Source organism: Phoenix dactylifera, chromosome 7, assembly GCF_051530095.1.
Source record: "Phoenix dactylifera cultivar Ajwa chromosome 7, Ajwa_hap1_PhDact_Kaust_v1.1, whole genome shotgun sequence".
In the NCBI taxonomy this organism is placed as follows: domain Eukaryota; kingdom Viridiplantae; phylum Streptophyta; class Magnoliopsida; order Arecales; family Arecaceae; genus Phoenix; species Phoenix dactylifera.
The window spans coordinates 33,638,394-33,663,044 of record NC_143196.1 but is presented as its reverse complement, the minus strand read 5'-3'; the positions used below and the strand labels follow the sequence as shown (position 1 = coordinate 33,663,044).

At 39.5% G+C, this 24,651-nt stretch overlaps 1 protein-coding gene across 2 annotated transcripts; it reads left to right on the top strand.

The window, feature by feature from the left end:
• Positions 1–6,619: 6,619 nt before the first annotated feature.
• LOC103701945 (mitogen-activated protein kinase 9-like) lies at positions 6,620–22,521 on the top strand. Of its 2 annotated transcripts, XM_089924516.1 has the most exons (12): positions 6,620–6,630; positions 11,010–11,411; positions 12,223–12,631; positions 12,717–12,844; positions 13,008–13,067; positions 13,510–13,659; positions 14,773–14,928; positions 15,045–15,182; positions 15,278–15,351; positions 20,793–20,894; positions 21,084–21,333; positions 22,044–22,521. In XM_089924516.1, the coding sequence occupies exons 2-12, from the start codon at positions 11,148–11,150 to the stop codon at positions 22,119–22,121; spliced, it is 1,809 nt and encodes a 602-aa protein (XP_089780642.1). In that variant the 5' UTR covers positions 6,620–6,630; positions 11,010–11,147; the 3' UTR covers positions 22,122–22,521. The 2 variants fall into 2 exon arrangements, with proteins under 2 accessions (XP_089780642.1, XP_088557946.1); XM_088701820.2 differs by lacking the exons at positions 6,620–6,630; positions 11,010–11,411 and adding an exon at positions 11,649–11,846.
• Positions 22,522–24,651: the final 2,130 nt, after the last annotated feature.

Below are 24,651 nucleotides of genomic sequence, written 5' to 3'. Positions count from 1 at the left end.
AACAGGTCATAGTACTGAATCATATAAATCAGGTGTCAATAGGCTGAATCATCAACAAGACAGCTATCAGGAGGTGGGTTTTACGCCCCAGGCGAACCAGCAACAACTCCCTACTGCCATATGCTTATATCGAATATGACACCACACCAATATGTAAATCATCACTAGACAGCTGTTGGGAGGTGGGTTTTACGCCCCAGGCGAACCAGCAACAACTCCCTACTGTCACATGCATATGCAGGATAAGACACCATATCGATAATGTAAATGCTAGACAGCTATCGGGAGGTGGGTTTTACGCCCCAGGCGAACCAACAACAACTCCCTACTGTCACATGCATATGCAGGATAAGACACCACACTGATCATATAAATGCTGGCCAGTATCCAGAACAGAAATCCATCTCACATCTACATACTAAACGGCACCTCGCGGGAATTCTACATCCGCGGAAAGCCATACTGCACCTCGCGGGGTCTTACTATGCCCGGCGGCAAGCAGAATATAAGTCGTAGGACCGGCCGATCCTACGCCTAGGGCCGTGTCCCCCCTAGGAAGGGACTGGGCTCCGCCCACCCAGAAGGCTACTATGTGCACAAAGGCCGATGTTCAACCTCCATCGACTATAGGTGTCCTGCAGATACTGTCAAGCCATGCATAAATGCCATAATGCACCCTCCCAATACTCTACTAAAAAGGAGTATAATCAAGATTACCACTCACTCGATCATGACCCAATCATAAACTAACATCAGGGTTGGGAGTGAGGAATCACGGGAGTACAATGCAACTCAATATACCATGAGAAGGGCTCTACAAGTCTTTGAAATAGAGGAAATGAAATTAATTTACAAAAGAAGTCATTTCACAATTCAGATCCAATTTAATTACTCATAAAGGAGTATAATCAAGGCTACGACTCACAAGTCTTTGAAATAGAGGAAATGAAATCAATTTACAAAAGAAATCATTTCATAATTCAGATCCAATTTAACTACTCATAAAAGAGTATAATCAAGGCTACCACTCACAAGTCTTTGAAATAGAGGAAATGAAATCAATTTACAAAAGAAGTCATTTCACAATTCGGAATCAATTTGATTACTCATCAACCCCTCGTAATTCCTCTCAATGTTCCCTCACATGCATGTACAGAATAATCAAGCATGGAGAATCAAGATTATAGAGGAATCTACTACAATATCAATCAATATGCTCAAGTGGAATCAATTCACACTTGGCGACATTCATGAAAATGAATTAAGAATGCTCATAGTGCAAAGTACATGACTCCCACTCACAAGTCTTTGAAATAGATGAAATGAAATCACTTTACAAAAGATGTCATTTTCCAATTCAGATCCATCGTAATTCCTCTCAATGTTCCCTCGAATGCATGTACAGAATAATCAAGTATGGAGAACAAAATATAGAGGAATCTACAACAACAATTAATCAATAGGCTCAGGTGGAATCAAGTCACACTTGGCAACATTCATGAAAATGAATAAGGAATGCTCATGGTGCAAAGTACATGACTCCCACTCACAAGTCTTTGAAATAGATGAAATGAAATCACTTTACAAAAGATGTCATTTCCCAATTCAGATCCATCGTAATTCCTCTCAATGTTCCCTCGAATGCATGTACAGAATAATCAAGTATGGAGAACAAAATATAGAGGAATCTACAACAACAATTAATCAATAGGCTCAGGTGGAATCAAGTCACACTTGGCAACATTCATGAAAATGAATAAGGAATGCTCATGGTGCAAAGTACATGACTCCCACTCACAAGTCTTTGAAATAGATGAAATGAAATCACTTTACAAAAGATGTCATTTCCCAATTCAGATCCATCGTAATTCCTCTCAATGTTTCCTCGAATGCATGTACAGAATAATCAAGTATGGAGAACAAAATATAGAGGAATCTACAACAACAATTAATCAATAGGCTCAGGTGGAATCAAGTCACACTTGGCAACATTCATGAAAATGAATAAGGAATGCTCATGGTGCAAAGTACATGACTCCCACTCACCTGTCAATCTGGCACAGCCCTGATACGCCTCCAAAAATCTACAGCAGGCAGTGGGGAACTTCTTCCTCTTGTTCCCTAGCTTCTTGCCCAACTGTGACATGCATTTACAATACATTTAGTCTTGTATCAAGGGCTATAATCTACGTGCCAATTATAATATAGGGAACTTTAATTGATTCAACTCCCCCGTTCTCTAAATCTTTTCTTTTCTTTCTCTTTTTCTTTTTCTATTAATTAACTCATCATTTATGTGTATTAGGGACTCCCTTGCACGAGTACAAGGTCTCCCTTAGCCTAATCTAGGCTTAATACCCTATTATGGCATGAAATCCCTTATTTTCCACCCGGATGAACAGTAACCCAAACTGACAGTGGGTTACTTCATCCCGGTTTTGATCCACTTTCAGGACTCCAAATTTGATGAAATTTTTACCTAACATTCTACACTCATAGAGAATTCCAAAGAGATAACATGCATCATCATCGGAGGCCGTTTGACCCCCTAAATAATTCGCCGAAGTTGGGACTTCGACACAGTTTTTCCGTAGTGCCGGAAAAATTTGTTAAAATCCGATTCTTCCTCTTTTAACCACCTCTACAACCCTTATCCGACCCCTCTAGACTATATCCACCCTTTGTATAGCCTAATGTCATCAAAAGACTAGATAGGGACGGATATTTACCTTTTTCTTTTTGGAAATCGAGGTCCTTGCGTAGAGGGGAAGGAGATCTACGTTTTTCCCTTCAGCTGGAAGTGCAACCGGAATCTCTTTTCTTTCCCTTTTCTTCTTTTTCTTCCTCTTTCTTTCTTCCTTTCCTTCCCTCTTCTTCTTTTTTTTTTCCTCTCTGTCGCCTGAGAACCCCTCCCTTTCTTCTCTCGGTTTCATTCCAAAAGCCACAGTAAACCCCCCTTTAAATCACATCAAAGCACTATTCACCCTTTTTTAATATTATTAAATTCCTATTTTGCCCCTAACACTTCAACATATCTACTGTTATGCCATTAACTTTTGATTCCTTTCCAATTTTACCCTTACCACTTCAACGTATCTACAACTATGCCATTATCTTTTGATTCCTCCCAATTTTACTCCTTATATCAATTTTAAAGAACTATTCTATCCCTTTTTTTAAAAAAAAAATTTTGGGGTTGTTACATCCTCCCCTCCTTATATAAAATTCGTCCTCGAATTTGAAAGAGTAAATTACCTGATTACTCAAAGGGGTAAGTAGAGCAACAATACTACCAGAAGCTTTTCTGCTCGGTATGGTATTGGGAATCAAATAAATTAGGAGTGTTTTACCTTCTATCTCTACCACATAGGTAGGATACACATACTTCGCTTCTATACTATCCCCTACAGATGTACTAATAGCTAAGGGAATATGCATTAATATCTTATCCTTAGCTAACTTCTTAGCAAAATAAGGGGACACAAATGAATGGGTAGCTCCAGAATCAAACAACACTCTAGCTTTAATCTTATCAATGAGGAGCATACCTGTCACAGCTGCATTCGATGCCTGTGCCTCTTGTGGATTTACCGTAAACACCCTTCCTTGCCCTCTGCCTGCTGGAGCTAATGGCTGAGATGGTCCGGCACTCTGCTGTGACGCTGGTGTCTGACCTCTGCCTCTGCCTACAGGCCCCCTACTACTAGGCCTGTCCATCTGCACAGAAGGGTAGGATGTTAAAGGCACAAACTGCTGGGTGGCACCCTGCGGGCATTCTCTGACAAAATGACCCGGCTGTCCACATCTGTAGCACACTCCCTGACCCATTCTGCATCTGCCAGGGTGCTGCTTCCCACATATGCCACACACTGGCCATGATTGAAACTTGGATTCAGTTCTGGCCATAGTGACCGGAGGACGAGGTACTGATGGTAGAAAAGTTTCTTGTGATTGACCTCTTTCCCTCCATTTCCTCTTACGTGGGGCAGGTGGAGCTGAGCGTACAGACTGCTCCGTCGGGCCCTCCGAGAGATCTACTCCCTCAGATCTACCTCTGCTGCTTTGTCCTTTCTCCACACTCATTTTCCTCTGTTCTCTTTCAGCTCTTTCCTCTTTGTTTCTGGTCTCCCACTGTTTTGCTTTATCTATCAGCCTAGACAAGGTGGGGACCTCTACTGCCAGTACTGCATTATAAAGCGGAAAAATCAGACCTCGTCTGAACCTTTCTATCCTGGCAGCTTCAGTGGGGATGATGTAAGGAGCATACTTCCCCAATCTAGTGAACTCACGAGCGTACTCAGATACGCTCATTCCGGGCATCTGCTTCAGCCTCTCAAACTGAAGAGCCCGATTCTCCCTCTCAGCCGGAGACAAGAACTCATCCATCACTGCTTGCCTGAACTCTTCCCAGGTTGGAGGATTCCTACTGTACAATCTGTCCTCCACTTGTCTCTGGTACCAGCCCCAGGCATCTTCTTTCATTGTGAGCCCTACAAGTTCTATAGCTCTTGCATCAGAACAGGGCAGTCTCCGTATCATCTTTTCAGTCTCCTCCAAGAATCTCTGAGGATCTTCACCTTCTTCCCCCTTAAACTCCGGGGTTCTGAGCCTCAGAAATTCTTGTACAGTAATCCCCTCATCATCTAGAGCCCGCCTGGCCAAACTTCTTGGCACAGGTACAGGAGGTGGGATGGATACTACTGACGGGGCAGGAGATTTCCCCCGAGCAATCTGCTCCCTCAGAGCCTGATTCTCCGCCAGTAACTGTTCCATCAATGCATCTCTACTTCCTACCTCTCCTTGATCATCAACCCTCCGTCTATCAGCAGGAGGAGATTTTTCTATTTGGGGCTCGACATGTGCGGAACCCGCATCCAATGCTATATCTGGCTCCATTCTCCTTGGAAGTATTCTTTATATATCTTTAAAAGAGTCAAAAAGAGAGGGCAGTCATTACACAGAGCCATAATATATTTTACTGAATTGTAAATGACTCATAAATGAATATACAGAAAAATCCTATGCTCCATAGTATAATCCTATACTTAATCCTGACTCACCCTATTGCTCTGACAGGACTCTTGTTTAACCTTTGCTCTGATACCAAGCTTTGTCACGACCCCCGCCCCGTTCCCTAGCGGGCCGCCGCGACGGTCCTAGGGTGCGGGTAGGCATAAGGCCACCAGCCACCGCGTAGAACCCTACTACCTATCAATCATCAATAAATCTTGAAAAATTTGGCATGATGCATGCACAAAATGATCACTTTTCCTATAGTGACCTGTCAGGATTATCTCAATACATACAACACACTACCTGTCAGAGCAGCAATCACATAATCTGTCACATAATAAACCTGGACAATATATAGCAATACATTATCACAGGCACACAACTGATCTGCACACATATATATACCTGCTTCCCAATCCATCCATGGTCAAACCCATATCCACAACAGGATCTATGACTGTAACTATACACTATATACAATAGAAGGTTTATAATACACCAAAAGGGTATAAACCTCTATCTACATTATACTATACTATACTATGGAGCGGCACAGCTAGCAGGCAACCACTAATCCTGCTCTTCTCTATACAATACCTGCCCTGCAATCAAAAACACCAAACTGGGGAGTGAGTATATAAATACTCAGTGAGTGGAGTAGAGAGTACTATGCACATGAGACAGAATATAATCATGGCTCGATGTGAAATCTCAAGATCAATAACAAGATGAACATGATCTCAACATAGAAAATATGGAGTAAGTCATCAATACCACCACAATCAATATCAACTCATCTGAAGCATATATGGAATAATCAAGTAAACATATATGCTACTCATGAATATGCTCAACAGGTCATAGTACTGAATCATATAAATCAGGTGTCAATAGGCTGAATCATCAACAAGACAGCTATCAGGAGGTGGGTTTTACGCCCCAGGCGAACCAGCAACAACTCCCTACTGCCATATGCTTATATCGAATATGACACCACACCAATATGTAAATCATCACTAGACAGCTGTTGGGAGGTGGGTTTTACGCCCCAGGCGAACCAGCAACAACTCCCTACTGTCACATGCATATGCAGGATAAGACACCATATCGATAATGTAAATGCTAGACAGCTATCGGGAGGTGGGTTTTACGCCCCAGGCGAACCAACAACAACTCCCTACTGTCACATGCATATGCAGGATAAGACACCACACTGATCATATAAATGCTGGCCAGTATCCAGAACAGAAATCCATCTCACATCTACATACTAAACGGCACCTCGCGGGAATTCTACATCCGCGGAAAGCCATACTGCACCTCGCGGGGTCTTACTATGCCCGGCGGCAAGCAGAATATAAGTCGTAGGACCGGCCGATCCTACGCCTAGGGCCGTGTCCCCCCCTAGGAAGGGACTGGGCTCCGCCCACCCAGAAGGCTACTATGTGCACAAAGGCCGATGTTCAACCCCCATCGACTATAGGTGTCCTGCAGATACTGTCAAGCCATGCATAAATGCCATAATGCACCCTCCCAATACTCTACTAAAAAGGAGTATAATCAAGATTACCACTCACTCGATCATGACCCAATCATAAACTAACATCAGGGTTGGGAGTGAGGAATCACGGGAGTACAATGCAACTCAATATACCATGAGAAGGGCTCTACAAGTCTTTGAAATAGAGGAAATGAAATCAATTTACAAAAGAAGTCATTTCACAATTCAGATCCAATTTAATTACTCATAAAGGAGTATAATCAAGGCTACGACTCACAAGTCTTTGAAATAGAGGAAATGAAATCAATTTACAAAAGAAATCATTTCATAATTCAGATCCAATTTAACTACTCATAAAAGAGTATAATCAAGGCTACCACTCACAAGTCTTTGAAATAGAGGAAATGAAATCAATTTACAAAAGAAGTCATTTCACAATTCGGAATCAATTTGATTACTCATCAACCCCTCGTAATTCCTCTCAATGTTCCCTCACATGCATGTACAGAATAATCAAGCATGGAGAATCAAGATTATAGAGGAATCTACTACAATATCAATCAATATGCTCAAGTGGAATCAATTCACACTTGGCGACATTCATGAAAATGAATTAAGAATGCTCATAGTGCAAAGTACATGACTCCCACTCACAAGTCTTTGAAATAGATGAAATGAAATCACTTTACAAAAGATGTCATTTTCCAATTCAGATCCATCGTAATTCCTCTCAATGTTCCCTCGAATGCATGTACAGAATAATCAAGTATGGAGAACAAAATATAGAGGAATCTACAACAACAATTAATCAATAGGCTCAGGTGGAATCAAGTCACACTTGGCAACATTCATGAAAATGAATAAGGAATGCTCATGGTGCAAAGTACATGACTCCCACTCACAAGTCTTTGAAATAGATGAAATGAAATCACTTTACAAAAGATGTCATTTCCCAATTCAGATCCATCGTAATTCCTCTCAATGTTCCCTCGAATGCATGTACAGAATAATCAAGTATGGAGAACAAAATATAGAGGAATCTACAACAACAATTAATCAATAGGCTCAGGTGGAATCAAGTCACACTTGGCAACATTCATGAAAATGAATAAGGAATGCTCATGGTGCAAAGTACATGACTCCCACTCACAAGTCTTTGAAATAGATGAAATGAAATCACTTTACAAAAGATGTCATTTCCCAATTCAGATCCATCGTAATTCCTCTCAATGTTCCCTCGAATGCATGTACAGAATAATCAAGTATGGAGAACAAAATATAGAGGAATCTACAACAACAATTAATCAATAGGCTCAGGTGGAATCAAGTCACACTTGGCAACATTCATGAAAATGAATAAGGAATGCTCATGGTGCAAAGTACATGACTCCCACTCACCTGTCAATCTGGCACAGCCCTGATACGCCTCCAAAAATCTACAGCAGGCAGTGGGGAACTTCTTCCTCTTGTTCCTAGCTTCTTGCCCAACTGTGACATGCATTTACAATACATTTAGTCTTGTATCAAGGGCTATAATCTACGTGCCAATTATAATATAGGGAACTTTAATTGATTCAACTCCCCCGTTCCCTAAATCTTTTCTTTTCTTTCTCTTTTTCTTTTTCTATTAATTAACTCATCATTTATGTGTATTAGGGACTCCCTTGCACGAGTACAAGGTCTCCCTTAGCCTAATCTAGGCTTAATACCCTATTATGGCATGAAATCCCTTATTTTCCACCCGGATGAACAGTAACCCAAACTGACAGTGGGTTACTTCATCCCGGTTTTGATCCACTTTCAGGACTCCAAATTTGATGAAATTTTTACCTAACATTCTACACTCATAGAGAATTCCAAAGAGATAACATGCATCATCATCGGAGGCCGTTTGACCCCCTAAATAATTCGCCGAAGTTGGGACTTCGACACAGTTTTTCCGTAGTGCCGGAAAAATTTGTTAAAATCCGATTCTTCCTCTTTTAACCACCTCTACAACCCTTATCCGACCCCTCTAGACTATATCCACCCTTTGTATAGCCTAATGTCATCAAAAGACTAGATAGGGACGGATATTTACCTTTTTCTTTTTGGAAATCGAGGTCCTTGCGTAGAGGGGAAGGAGATCTACGTTTTTCCCTTCAGCTGGAAGTGCAACCGGAATCTCTTTTCTTTCCCTTTTCTTCTTTTTCTTCCTCTTTCTTTCTTCCTTTCCTTCCCTCTTCTTCTTTTTTTTTTCCTCTCTGTCGCCTGAGAACCCCTCCCTTTCTTCTCTCGGTTTCATTCCAAAAGCCACAGTAAACCCCCCTTTAAATCACATCAAAGCACTATTCACCCTTTTTTAATATTATTAAATTCCTATTTTGCCCCTAACACTTCAACATATCTACTGTTATGCCATTAACTTTTGATTCCTTTCCAATTTTACCCTTACCACTTCAACGTATCTACAACTATGCCATTATCTTTTGATTCCTCCCAATTTTACTCCTTATATCAATTTTAAAGAACTATTCTATCCCTTTTTTTAAAAAAAAAATTTTGGGGTTGTTACATTTTTGCATTAAATATCTAATCACTATTTTAATACACCATGCTTAACTCTGGGATTCCAAGCTGCAGTTGACTTGGGATGTTTTGTTCATGAAAAGAATAATACACATGTAAATGATTGCTTTATTGTAGAAGTAATGGCTAACCTGCTACATGCAAGTTCTATCAAAATTCCCTTTTTTTTTTGCCCATGTCCAGGTTGATCCAAATCTTGCCTGTTTGCCTCTACTTTATCCTGTGACCAAAAACTAAATAGGAAGGAAGTGAGTGCATGGGTTAATCAAGGATAAATGAGCTTCGAATAAACCATGCTATAAAATTGGATTTTTTTTTTTCAAACGATGTCAAGAACGAGGGAGATGCATATGCAATGAAATGTAAAAAGTTGCCCAATACATTAACAAATAGTTTATTTATTATCTAATATAAAAATCTGATAGATTAGTCCGTCACCTGTCCCTTAAAAGCTTAGCTCGACAGAGATTCACGATTCATACTTGGGGGCTAGCATCGACATTGTTGCTGCTAAGAATTAACTAGCCCTAGGCACCATGGTTAGAAGAGCGACGACGCTGGAGAGTTCGAGTGTCGGCTAGTTTGGTCGGAGTTAGAGAAGATGAGCAGCGCTTGATCGCTGCGGCCGAGATCCTCGTCGGATGGTAGCACTTCGATTTGAAACAACACGAAGCAAAGAAGTTTTTTAGTTAGAACGTATCTGGCGGAGGACCCTCCGATACCTAAGCTAGTGTGGTAATCAAGGAACATGAGAAGATTGTTTCTTAGTCTGCTAAAGTATTCTTCTTTCTTACCTCCTTTGCCTCCTCTTCCTCTCTCCATTTTTTATGTATATCCAATGGAGGGGCTTACCTACCACCAGAAAATTAGAGCACGCGGGTCGACTAGAAGTGACTAGCCGGAGTACGGCCTGGACATCAGGTATGAATGCTTTACATACAGACAACATTCTGTCTGTCACATTTGCGGGATGTCAATGATCACTGGGTCCTCTGTTAGGATGCAGCCAATTGTTGGGAGCTTCTTATATGTAAGCTCCGCGGTATGGTGCTAGGCCAGCCTAGTGGCTGCTCCCAATTCACCATGTGTTAGTACTGTGACATATTTTAATTCGTTGGACCTTTTGGTGAGTTGTAGCCTATTTGGAGGCGTATCATACATATTTCTATCATATTGCACAAACAGATCATTAAACTCTCCATGATTTCCTTTTATTTTTCTAAAAAATCAATAAATCTAGGAAAAATTAATCCCATGCTGGCAGTCGACGGTAAAAATGGATTCATTCACATCCAACTTTAAGTTATCCAATCACCAACCTTGTTTTGCTAGTAAATAACGAGTGATAAACGTTTTGATAACAATCAAATTTCATACAAATGAAAGCTATAGGGTTGATAAATGATAGTTTCATTAGCCCATTGACTCGTAATCTGGGCATTAAAAGATGATTAATATATAAAAATCAATCTATGTTTGATACCATACTAGACAATAGTGAAATGACTAATATGCAAAAAAAATCATGGAGTCTTTTCTTGTGAGATTTGTTGAGAGAACAAGAAATCAAGTGCAGTAGAATTTGATATACATGTTGAAATCTTACTTCACTTAAAAATTTAAACCATCGGAATATACTAATCTTGCTTTCTCCTGCTAGTTATCCATGTTATCCGAGTCCAATATCTTCTTCAACAAGACTGTTGTATAATATAATACTGGGGTTAACTGCAAACAAATTTACTGTACCAAGAAAAAAAACATATTTACCAGAGAGGATTGATTTGCTTAGAAGTCACGGTTTAAAGCAGTTCACGTATGTAACAAGTTCGTTATTAGCTTTAATTATAATTATTTTAAAAATATACTTATCTATCGGCTGTCGCCAGTGTTGATAGCTGAACGTTCCTCCGCGTTTCGTCTCCAGTGACCTCAGAGAGAGAGAGAGAGAGGGAGAGCGAGAGATGGCGAAGGTTGGGGAGCGAAACTAGGGCGAGATAAGGCGGGCAATGCTGCGATCTCTGCGGTGTGTTCTGATCTGCCGCACCGCCGCCGTTGCCTTTATATGGGGGGAGGCACCTTCGTCGAGGGCGTCCGTCGCTGGTTCCAGCGCCGTTCCGGCCGCACCGATGTCGTCCTAACCTCTTCCGTGAGCGGAGAACCGGGCCCCGCCACCGCCTCCGCCGCTGCCTCCTACGCCGACGAGGGGGCGGACAAGGAGCAGAAGGAGGACCAAACCCCCCTCGTCGAGGTCTTGGCCCTCATCTGCCTCCCACTCCTCCGAGTCCCCAAACGATCCCGAATGGCCGGGATCGACTCTTACAAGAAGGTCCGTTAGCCGATTTCCCCCCTAAGCTCTGACCTTTCGCTTTCTCTCTCTGTAGAGCTCTGACCTTTTTCGGAGTTCCTTGCTCATCTTGAACTCCGCTCCATTTTACGTCATAAAGTTTGTTTATTTTGTAGATCATTATGTCTGCTGTCCATATCTGCGGGTTTTTAAATGCAAACATGGACTTTGCCAATCTTTCTTCTTTTTAATGAGGTTAGGATGTCATTCATATCTTCTGTTCCTTTCAGAAGGAATCGATCAATTGGGGTTTCTCTTTTATTGGAATCTAAGTGGGGGAATTCCGAGAAGGAGGGGGTGGGGCTCTCGGCTCTTCTTGTTCTTTTCTTCAAGAAGAGAGCACCACATCCAACAACAACAAAAAAAAAGAAAAAGAGAGAGAGAGAGAGAGAGAGCACCACCTCCTTCTGATCTTTGGTAAGAGCTTTAGATTCCATTAACTCCTTTTTTCGTTCTCAGTCTTTTATACTGGAATCAAAGTTGGAGATTCCCTTTCGCGTTTAATCCAGAATTTTGCTTCGATAGTTAATTTCATCCGATTCTCTAACCAAAGATGCAATTTTTATCTTTCCTTTCACATTTTTTCTATTGCCATCTTACCAAAATTTCCTCTGCGTTGGGAAATATTCTAAACCTCTTGTAGCATCGATCAGAAGGAGCTTCCCATTTGCTCTTCTTGCTTTTATGACTAGGTTGAACATGCTTGTTTTATTCTTTTTGTTGCGTTTGATCTCATTGATGTGTAATATGTATGGTTAGTCACAGTTTCTCATGCTGATCTTGAATCGTTCAGAGCATGCTTGACAAGGAGTTCTTCACGGAGTATGGCGAAGCAACACGATACCAGATACAAGAAGTCATCGGCAAAGGAAGCTATGGGGTGGTTGCCGCTGCAGTGGACACTCACACAGGCGAGAGGGTGGCAATCAAGAAAATTAATGATGTATTTGAGCATGTTTCTGATGCCACTCGCATTCTAAGAGAGATCAAGGTGCTCAGGCTGCTCCGGCATCCTGACATCGTAGAAATAAAGCATATAATGCTTCCTCCTTCTCGGAGAGAATTCAAGGATATATATGTTGTTTTTGAGCTGATGGAGTCGGATCTTCACCAAGTAATCAAGGCAAACGATGACCTCACACCAGAACATTATCAGTTCTTCTTGTACCAGCTTCTTCGAGCTATGAAGTATATCCATACAGGTCAAAAATTCCTGCAGATCAAGTATAGTTGCTTGTGCATTCAGATTTTATGTGTTATTGATTGTCAATGTTTTTTTTTTTTCAGCTAATGTGTTTCACCGTGATTTAAAGCCCAAGAATATACTTGCGAATGCTGACTGCAAATTGAAAATTTGCGACTTTGGTCTTGCACGAGTATCATTTAATGATACTCCATCTGCTATTTTTTGGACTGTATGTGACTCTTTCCATTGTACCATTGTTTTAGCTTTTTATTTGTTGTTGGTGGTCAAATTTTTTGGTGACTTGTACTTATTTTATTTTTCTCTTCAAATACAGGTTTGTGATATTTGTGTTTTTCTTTTGTTGATTTTCATAGTTTATATTTTGTTTTTAGGATTATGTGGCAACAAGGTGGTATCGTGCCCCTGAACTATGTGGCTCTTTCTTCTCCAAAGTAAGACTAATTTATGGCTTTTGGGCTTATATTTGAACTCATATAACTTGATTATCAAATTTTATCTTAGTTGTACTTGATATGTATCTCAAACTCAATGATTATGCTCCATACCGGGGACTTGCAACTTTAAATGTTAAACTGTGGTTGCATGGCTGCAGTGCAATAGGATGACAAAATAATCATAGATTTAGCAAGGAGTTCTTATATTGTTTTTCTATGCTCTATAACTTATGAATAGATGCTGCATCTGTGACATAAATTATATGAATTGGCACTGCTTCTATCGTGGGAAAAGTGTCGCTGCTGACAGTCTTCTACAATTCATGCAGCATATGATTTAGATAGCCTGCTGCCTGACCTTTAGTCCTATGCTTATGAAGAAAAAAAAGAGTTATATTTCATGCAGATGCTTGATTACTAACAAATTTGTATTTTACAGTACACCCCTGCTATTGACATTTGGAGCATAGGATGTATATTTGCGGAAATGCTTACAGGAAGACCATTATTTCCTGGAAAGAATGTGGTGCATCAGTTGGATCTAATGACTGATCTACTTGGCACTCCTTCATCTGAAGCTGTTGCTAGGGTTTGTCTGCCATCTCTATCACCATTTACATTCAGCACAAACAGATGCTCATGATCTAGACTTTATGCATCAATGTCTTGCTTTTTGGACCTCTTCTTCTTCGTCGTCTTCTTCTTGTTCTTATTCTCCCCTGTTTTAAATTCGTTCTTTTCTCTAATATATGCTTCCATGTGAATCCCTTATTTAAGCTATCCTCTGTTGTTGAGAGGAATACTAGTTTGCCTTTTTGCATGTAAAGGTTCTATCCTATTTCTTTTATTTTATTATGTTACATGATTTTGGCAATTGAGTGGCCTACTTGCTTGCATAAAATTTCTACCTACCACTATGTTTTTGTCTTTTTTGAGTCTTGAGGCATATATGAAATAAGGAAAGATGAAAAGAGAGGGAAACAGGAAAAAAATGAACAAATGTGATGATCAGAAATAAACTCTTCAGAAGTCAATGAATTATGCATGGGATAATTTGAGAATGTGTTCTTATCTGAACAGGATGCAAATAATCCGGATGTAAAGCTTACAATAGTTGACTACTTGCAACTTAGAAAATGAAGAATAAGGTTACTGATCTGCTAGATACTGTCCTGAGAAATTTTGACAAACAGCAAAGTTTTTTTGGCTTTGGTTACAAAGGAGATGAGGGTTATAGTGACAGTAGACCAGTATTTTATAGGAAAATATTGTTGACTACTTGCAACCTATAAAATAAAGAATAAGGTTACTGATTTGCTAGATGCTGTCAAACAGCCATTTTTTTGTCTTTGGTTACAAAAGGAGACAAGGATTATAGTGACAGTGACCAGCATTTTATAGGGAAAAGATGCAATTTTCTATTTACCTTGTAGAACTAATACAGGATATAACTTATACTACCATTTCCTATTTGATTTTTCTTTATAAATAAACCTGCATACATGTTTCCTTGCAAATGTTTTCTTCCTTATTCTGTATGCCTTGTGCACCTCTGTGCATTAGTATTTTGATATTTTATTTGCCTCGAAGGTTCTGTTGCTTAAATGTGTTCTCATTATTATTATTATTACTACTATGATTAATATTATTAGTTCTACTACTACTACTATTGTTATTATTATTATTATTTTTTTATCTTCAGATTCGGAATGAAAAGGCTAGAAGATATTTGAGTAGCATGCGCAAAAAACCACCTGTTCCTTTCTCGCAGAAGTTCCCCAATGCAGATCCATTGGCACTTTGTTTACTAGAGCGCTTACTTGCATTCGATCCTAAAGATAGGCCTACAGCCGAAGAGGTGAGATTGGGCAACTTAGACTACTTCATCCAACCGCAGATGAAGTGTGATCTGACATTTAAGAGGTCAATTGGTGCGTGGTTTTTAGCTGATACCTGTGTTTTTTTACATTTTAGGCTTTGGGTGATCCATATTTCCAAGGTCTGGCTAATGTAGACCGCGAACCATCAACTCAACCGATATCCAAACTTGAATTTGAGTTTGAGAGGAAGAAATTGACAAAAGATGATGTCAGAGAATTGATTTATCGAGAGGTACACTGCTGCGGCTTCATATTCTTCATGCAGTGTCGTCAGTCATGTCTACTGCACTTTTCACTTATGATGGAATGTTTTTGAAAAGCAAACAGATTTTGGAATATCATCCTCAGCTGCTGCAAGAGTGTCTTCGAGGTGGAGAACAGACTAGTTTCATGTACCCAAGGTGTGACATCTTTTTTTCCTCATCAACTAAGATATATATTTACATATAATTCCAGCAGAATTGGGTAACTAAGTGCTTTACTTCTTGGAAATGTGGCAATATATGATGTGCATTAGATGAATCCTAGCAATTACAGTAGTAGAGGATAAAGCAATAAATTTTTTAAAGATGTTCTTAGATGATCTGATCGGGAAGAAGGAAGATTTTTTTTCAATCTGCTTAACTTGAATATCTCAAAAGATAACTAAAAGAAGATGGAGAAATTTTGAAAGTAGGGCTTTAAACCTCCTTTTCTTTCATTAATGATTAAAAAAATGAGGTACATAGCCTCTATTTATAATGTAAGGTCCGTCCTAACACAATGTAAGTCGGATTTCTTTTTCTAAAATTAGTAGAACTTTTTTTTTTCCAAAATAGACATCTATAGTGAAAATCTTCTAGAAAGAGTTAAAAATTTCGAGAAAGTAGATCTTGACTTCTACATCAACTCGGCCTTTTGTCGCTCCATCAAATTCTTATCGAGAGCTACGCCAGTCAAGGTCTTATCCGAAAAGAAAACTTTCAGTTTGACCAGCTCGTTTCGGAGTCTAAATGGTGGAATTTTGGTATGATTCAACCTCTTGGCACAAAGTTGTAGGTATCGAAGAGATACTCAATTTTTTTTAAAAAAAAGATCATCTCATCGGGTATCGTATGACTAAGTTATGGCCTCCAGAAGTTTGGCCGTGACTCGGCTTTTCGATGTGGCGGATTTCGCTCTTGAACTCTATCCAACCCCGCTCGTAGTGGTCAAAATGGTCCACATCGAGTCTGAGGATCCTCCTGGATTAGGGCTTCCCCTGTTTAGGGGATTTAGCTCCCGTTAAATCAGAACTAAGAGTAAAAAATGCCTGCTTCCCCGTCTCATAGTTGAACCATCTATCTTTGCTTGGAGATGGTTTCTGGCCTGACTCTTTTTTGCTCTTAAGTCTCAGCAAGCTATTTGCTCAACTCTTGCATCTGTATTTCGTGGTAGGGATGCTTCTTGATGTCCTTCCTCGTCAATGATGACTATGGTGACTCCTCGATCTTGATCTCGTAGATCGGTCAATGAAATCAAAAAATGAGAGCTTGGTCTTTCATAAGTAGTTATCAGATTTTCATACCATCATCACAAACTTGTTACAGGTATTAACAAGTCACTTCGCTTGGGCAGCAATTACAAAGTCTATGTTTTCTTGTATTCTGGAGGCATTGATCATAAACTCCTTTTCGTTTTTCATGAACTGACACTTCTTCAGACGCCGGTAGAAGACTGCATCTCGATCCCAAATATATGGGCTTCCAGGGATAACCTGGCAAACAAAGAAACTACTTCACAAGTTTTCTCGTCGATATAACTCTTAGTTATAGCGAATTTGAAGGTACATTGCTTAGTGATCTTCAATTCAACATCTTTTTAAATCCAACCAAGGGAGCAGAGACGTGGATGAGGCTTAGTCTGCATCCCCAGCTTATGAACCAGCTTTTCAGATTTGAGGTTCTTCTGGCTTTTAGGATCTACAATAGCCTCAATGATACTTTGCTTTATCTGGAGCTTCAAGCGGAAGAGTTTCTCTTGCACCTCTATAAATCAGTTTCAGTACCTGTCTCGGGTTTACTCGTCATCAGGCTCAATTTGGAGTTTGCTTATTCAAATTCAGGTAGCTTCTCAATTTCTACAGTATTGAGATTCATCTTTTTCTTCTTTTTGGAATCTTCATCCATCTATGTCTTTCTCTTCGGTCGCAGCTTGGGGTGAAGTTTCTAACACTTTTCCTTCGTGTGTCCACGGAGGTTACAATGATCACAATAAATTGTCCGAGTCGTGTTGGCGTGCTTCTTGCCTTGCTCTCCCTAATGGCTTGATTTTTCGCTGCCTTTTTTAAAATTGTCATCTTTTTTACCTTCTTTAGGCCGATTCTTCTCCTTAATCCTCGTGGCTTTTATGCTGGCTTCGCTGATATCTTCAACTTTGAAGAGTTTTAACTCCTTTCGAATGTTCTCATAGAGACCTCCAACATACTTAATAAAAACTGAATGATCGTCAAGGGAGATTTCAAGAAAGATTGCTTGCTTATGGAACTCGGTGAAGCCCTGGATAAATTGATCATACTTCTGCCGTAGGTACTGCCACTTAATCCACCAATCCTTCTTGTGGCTGAAGGGTAGAAGTGCTCCTTGATTAGGCTTTTGAATTTGTTCCATATTAGATTCGAAACATCATTGTTCCTTATGCACGAATTTCACCAGGTAAAAGCATGGTTGGAAAGCTTGAGATGGGCAAAAGCTACCTTCTGGATAATGGAGTATCTATAGATAGTAAAATATGTCTCTAATTGGTCTAGCCAGTTATGTAGCTTCTCTGCATAACAATCCCATCATATACAAGAATCTTGATTCGAGCCTCAACTTTAAACGGTTGAAGAGAGATTTTTCATACTCGTAGGTTGCTCATTCTCATCCTCCTCGCTGGATGGTGGTTTTTTATCTTGAGCCGTAGGAGATAGCTTCGCAACAGGAGTTGTTGGTGCTTGTGCTAAATGTATCGCCAATCTCGAGATAATCTCGGTGAGTTGGGCAATCTTCTCTAGTTATATGAGACGTCTCTTTATCTCTTCATCACTCATTGAGGAAGAACTAGTGGCCATACTTGCTTTTGTCCATCGATGTACTTGAAGCACGGATAACCTTTCTCCTGATTGTTTGTATTGCTCACGTGTTTGGATCATGAATAAAGGCCCCACAGATATAGAGGTCTGGAGCTCTGATACTACCTTGATCCGACCGAGGAGAAGAAAATTTTTTTTCAACCTGCTCAACTTGAATCTCTTGGAAGATAACTAGAAGATGGAAGAATTTCGAAAGTAGGGCTTTAAATCTTCTTTTCTTTTTTTAATGATTAAACAAATAGGGTACATAGACTATTTATAATGTGAGGTCCGTCCTAACATAATTTGGATCGGATTCCTCTTCCTAAACCTAGTAGGACTCTTTTTTCCAAAATAGACATCTCTAGTGGAAATCTTCTAGAAAAAGCTAAAAATTTTGAGGAGGTAGATCTTGATTTTTACGTCAACTCTGCTTTCTGTCGCTCCGCCGGATTTTTATCGCATAGAGAGCTACGCCTAATCAAATTCTTACCCGAAAAGGAAACTTTTGGTTTGACCAGCTTGTTTCGGATTCCAAATGGTGGAATTTCAGCCTGATTCAACCTCCTAGGATGTTGACCTTAAGTTGTAGATCTCGAAAAGATATCTATTTTAAAAAAAAAAGACCATCTCAATCGGACATCGTATGACCAAGTTATGGAATCCGAAAGTTTGACTGACTCGACTTTTCGATGCAACTGATCTCGCTCTTGAATCCTATCCAACCCCGCTCGTAGTGGTCAAAGTGGTCCACATTGAGTCTGAGAATCCTCCTGGATCATTAGATGTGACAATCGCTAATTAGGGCTATAAACAGGAAAAGAGTGGAAAGATTAAACAAGAGGAAAGCCTAGGCCTTATAGATAAGCCTGTGATTTGGATGCAAACCTTGAACTACAAATATTAATATAGTCCAAACATGATAAGGCTCATTGCATTTGACTTTGGTCTTCCATTTCTTTTTTCTAATGAATTACAAGGCATCCCTTACTTCGCAGCTTTTTCATGAGTAATGTTCTAGTTGTCACTCATTTGAAAATTGCTGTTTCCTCCCATCATTAATAACAAAACTGTGGAATTTGAAGATGATTCTTAGACTAAAGGACCAAACTCTTTGAAACCATGTACCGTGCTAATGAGTTGATATAGTTAACAAAAAACAAGGAGGACTTGTCATTGGACACTTACTTGCAAGTTTTTTTATGTTAAAACCCTTGTGAAAATGATAATTTGCAGGGTGAATTGTGATGAAAGGTGCTTGGAGGCACCTGGACTCGTAACTTTATGGCACAGGCTAACTATCTGAGTGGTTGGATTGCGATTCTATGAACTTATTGTGAACACAAGCTGATCTTAGGTGATTAATTTAGAACTACAATGAAACCCTAGATCTGATTATTTGGATCAGTTCTGAAATTTTTGGATCTCTCTTTTACGGAAGTCATCAAAGGGAATAACAGAGTGCTCTGGAGGTGGATCCTCAAGCCCTGGGTTCAATTTAGTTTCTACTTTGCTTCACTGGAATTAATAACATAAATGGATTCCATCACAGCATAATATATATATATATATATATATATATATATATATATATATATATATATATATATATGTAGAATGTCATGCAATGTACTTTGCTAGATAGGCTTTGACGTTGTTTCTACTTTTCATTTGGTGTGCGAGCTCAAATAAACAATATCAGAAACTGTAGAGAAAATATGACATTGGGGAATTTTACTCATCTGATGCATAAGTTTTAAAATCCATATCCTATTAAACTAATTGGCATAGTTGCAGTACGTTTCTCCTTTTGATCTAGAAAAGCATTCACATTGAATCTTCTATCAGCAGCATATTTAGTTTTGGTCAAATTGTACTCGTTGAAAGATTCTAGCCTCCCATGTCTAGGCTTCTTTCATCACCGACTTGTAACTTTTTTTTTATTGCTTTTGATTATAGCAAAGATATAATTTTATCTTCTCTTGACTCTGACTAGGGGCCATTGTTTGGTGCAATGGTAAAAAAGGTTGGGCTGACAAGTGCAATAGTGCGGGTTTGAGTCCCAGGGCAGCCACTTTGTGCCAAGAAATGGCCAAAGGTTAGGTTTGTCTCTAGTTTGCCCCTCCCAGGATCCCAGATTGTGCTGGGACCTTAATTGGGCAATGGCCCTGGCCCTTAACTCTGGCTGAACTGCTTAATTGAACTGGAAAAGTGATGAGTTCAAGTTATCTTCTCCCAGTAATGGCAGGTTAAGGGTTCCTGTTGCAGTTTTTTTCTGGTGAAATTTTCCTTGTTTTGACCGTTCACAACTTAGTCTCGCGCTTAGGCAAAATATCATGAGAATTGACCTCTGCTCATGTGATTTAGCTTTCAAACTGATTCATATTGCGCAAAAAAACCTTTCAAATGCATTCAAACATGATTCCTGGTACTGATACTAATTCATTTCGTGGAAGCTATGTGTTGCAAAACTTGACCAATCACGGTGTAAATGCTATCATAATAGCAATTTTTTGCTGCAACAAGTAGTGATTAAGAAGAGAGGATTTGATTCTTGTGGTGGTTCTCACAAGGATGTTTTCTAATATTATCTCATTGAGGCATAAATCATGATTGCTCTCTCTGTGTTGCTAAAGTAAATTAACCATCTTGAACGATATCATTACTTGGTTTTTCTGTTTGGTTACCTTGATCGCATATTATGAGCAACTAGATGCAAAGGTTGGCACATGAGATTCTTATTGCTTGTCACATATGAATCTCTAATAACAGTGGGGTTGATCGTTTTAAACGACAATTTGCACATCTTGAAGAGCACTACGGCAAGGGAGAAAGAAGCACTCCACTCCAGCGGCAGCATGCCTCTTTGCCAAGGTATTATTTGTTATAACCAGCAAATTCTTATATACAAGTATCAGTCAATTTCTTATATGGTCCTACTACCTTTGTTGAACTCCATTTCATGGCGATGAAATTCTTTACATGAGATGTAGGAAGATGGAATTTGTTGGTAATTTTTAATTCATTTGATTAAAATATGTTCTGTTACTTCCTTTGTAACAGACAGAGGGTCTGTGCTTTGAAAGATGAAACTGCTGATCAAAATAAAGATTTTGAGAAAAGGACCGCAGCTTCAGTTGCTCGCACTACCTGTCAAAGCCCTCCGAGGTCACGCCAATGTGAGGGATCTGAGCATGCATATGCTGCAGAAAATGGCATAAGCAAACCAGACTGTAGTGCCCGGAGCTTGATAAAGAGTGCTAGTATCAGTGCTTCCAAGTGCGTAGCTGTCAATGGAAGAAGGGAGTTAGAAGTAAGTATAGAAAAATTAACCTCTTAAATTTCTTTCATTCCTTCTGTAATTGGAATTTTTTTTGCACAATTTGAGGTCGGAGTTTAAAGATATTCTTAACTGACTGCTTATATGGCCAAGGTTGGTCAGGTTTCATCCATGGGAATTATACTCTTCGAGACTGATCAAAACTTTGCACAACCTTGGATTTTGGTCATCACAGCACTTCAATTAGTTGTCGACTATGTTTTTTGGCATGCCAGTGCACGAATAAATGAATTCAAATATTAGCAACCACTGGTACCTATCAAACAGAAGGACAAGAAACACAAACTACAACTTTCCCCAGGAGAGGGAAAAATGTTGTACAAGTATAAGTTCAAGATAAAAATATTAGTTTCCCAGCATGCTCCATCTCTTGATTAATAAATGGATTACTTATAAATATTAGCTTTTATAGGGGCAATTTTGCTGCCAGAATCTCGTCTCTGGGGATGTGACATTTTTGTTGGGCGAGTGTAGATTAAAACTTGTCTTAGAGCTGGTCCTTTGACTTGTTTAATGGCCTGCAATGGAGAGCAGAAACCTATTTCACCTTGTTTTCCAAGTGTTGTGAATAGGATTTACTGGCACATTTTGATTTTCTCAGGAGCATATTTTTCTGTTTGATATGTTTGCGCTATCTACGACTGAAATCACGGAAACTTTTTTGTTATTATTTATTCTTTCAGGATGAGGCTATTTCTGAGCATGCAGATGAGGTGGTTGATGGATTATCACATAAGGTAGCAGAGTTGTATGCATCGTGAAATTCTCGAGAGAACATTTACTAGGTTACTGAAACTTTTGTCAACCATTATTGGGCTACAAGCTCCATATCATGCCCAAGATGGTCGAGAGTTTTTTAAGACTTCAGGTTGCAGGTCAGGTATTAGTTTCAAAGATACCAAACGCATTACTTCTTGTTGTTTCTATTGCAAGTTATCAGAAGTCAGAACACTACTATGGCTATGTATAAGTTATTTAGCAATGGTTGGGATTCTTCAGCCGGTCTGCTGATTTTTTTTTTTATTTTTGGTCATATATACTGTCTAAAGACTTTGTTAATGAAGGATCAGCAAACCTGTAATTGTTGAAACTGGCCATATTGCTGTAAAAGAATTATCAGTCTATTTGGTAAATCGGAACGTATTACAAATATTTTTGACAGGCTGTTGTTATTCTTTGTATTTCTTTACCTGCTGATATTTACAGCTCTGATAATTTATGCCAGGTGGTTCTGTAAAATGACTTCCCTGTAAGTTCAACTAGAAAGAGTTGTTTTTCTTTTCTTTTTTCTTTTCCTTTCAAAGAAATAATGCAAAGTTTGCTTGAAATAGAATTTATTTCCTGCCCATTTTTCTTTCAATTAAAGACTTCATCAAGCAATGCATATCTGGTTCTCAAAAACATTGAGGATTTGTTAGACCAGGTGCGCTCTGAAAACACTAGCATTTGGGATGTGTTATTTGTGTCTACCTTTTGCGCATGGGAAAACAGAGAAGTATCAGGATGATTATATATCGGTATTGTTGTGTAATGTGATGGGTGGTTCTAGATGGCCCTAGAGTAGATACAACCTGTGGCGTCAGCACGAAGAATATCCCATAAGTGGGATGGGATCTGCTGGACTGAACTCTACGCTACAAAGCCTGAGTGGTTAGCCACATAACAGGCTGCCAAATCAGCTGCTCTATTCGCTTTTCTGTAAATGTGAATGACTTCAAAACATCTCAGCGTAGGGATGACCTTTATCATGCTGTCTGGAATGGGATGAGAGAAATTGGGTTAGATGGTGCTCTAGTCAGCCAACTGATGACAGTTCTTTGAGTCTCCCTCCAAGATAATACTGGAGGCTCTTAATACTGTAACAGTATAGATCAAGCCCTCTCAAGCATCTCTCATCTGGGCCTGCAGAATAGCAGTATCATAGAGGTGAACTCCAGCTGCCATCGATGAAGACCCTTGAGTATGAATCACATAGCCGACTCCACCATTCCTCCATCTCGCACATTGCTATCAAAGTTTATCTCGAGCAAGCTAGGGGTGGAGGAGCTCTAAGTGAAGTGTATCTTCTTGGGAGACGCACAATGTGCAGAGTGGGAGCCTCAGTTTTCTCTGGTTGTCTCGATTCTTTGAGTAGCAATGGCATGGATATAATTTAACTGCCTGCTTCCGAGCTCTCACAATAGTGGTGAGAGGATCCTGATTCATATTTTTAAAGACAACCAAATATTATAAATAATATAGCATGCGGTGATCATTCTGTTGGAGTACGGAATATTGCTCCTCTCTACCTTCAGGTACTTCTGTAGTGCATTCTACGGCTCATACGCGATGGATGTGAATGTGGCCAACAAAATCAGAAAATAGGAGATCACACAAGAACTCAAGTATAGAAACGTGGTTTGCCCAAATAAAAGATATGGTCTTTTCATCATCTTGATGTCAATTCTTGTTCGCAAAATAACACGGGGTGAATTGAGGACATTATCTATCTGCTATATCCACCAGGGGAGGGACGAGGGAAGGAGATGTGTGCACATATACTAAGGTACTACTTGAATGTGGAATATAATTTGGAAGGTTTAGATACATTTAATATACGCTGAATTTCAAAATGTTTTGAATGCTATTTTAGAGATAATATTGTCGGTTCATCTTTTATGTGTTTATAAGAATAAAGAAGGATAAAATGATAACCCATGGGATTCGAGGCAAGCTTATTAATTCTATTCCACCAAAATAGTGGAATAAAATTATACCACATAAGTTGGCCTATACCAAAGTGCAATTGTGAAATGGTGAACCTAAACCATTCTTTTAATAATATCATATTTGGAAACTAACAATTACAACAAAATCTATCCCATTGCAAACAAGATGACAGACTGGGTAGCTTTTTATACTGCGCAGCACTCCGAAGAGATTCTTTGGCCACATCAGAGAGCTTCTCCCTTGCCTTTGTGTCATATTGTAGCTCTTGATTTTGCTGGCTGCACCTACACTAGAGTAGAGTGAGCAGCCATTTACCCCCCCCCCCCCCCCCCCCAAAGAAAGCAACTCATGCTATATGACACAATTGCCATATTTGGAATCCATAATTGCAATAGAATTACCCCAATATACTCCATGCCCATTTTTAAAACCCATTTAAATGCAATAGATCCACTATAAGATACGTTTGGACAAATCTTCTCGACTAAACCTCACAAATGCCTGGGGGTGTAAATAGGTCGGATCAGGTCGGGTCTTGGGTGATCCGGATCCGATCCAATTTTTTGTTCGGGTTCTAATTTT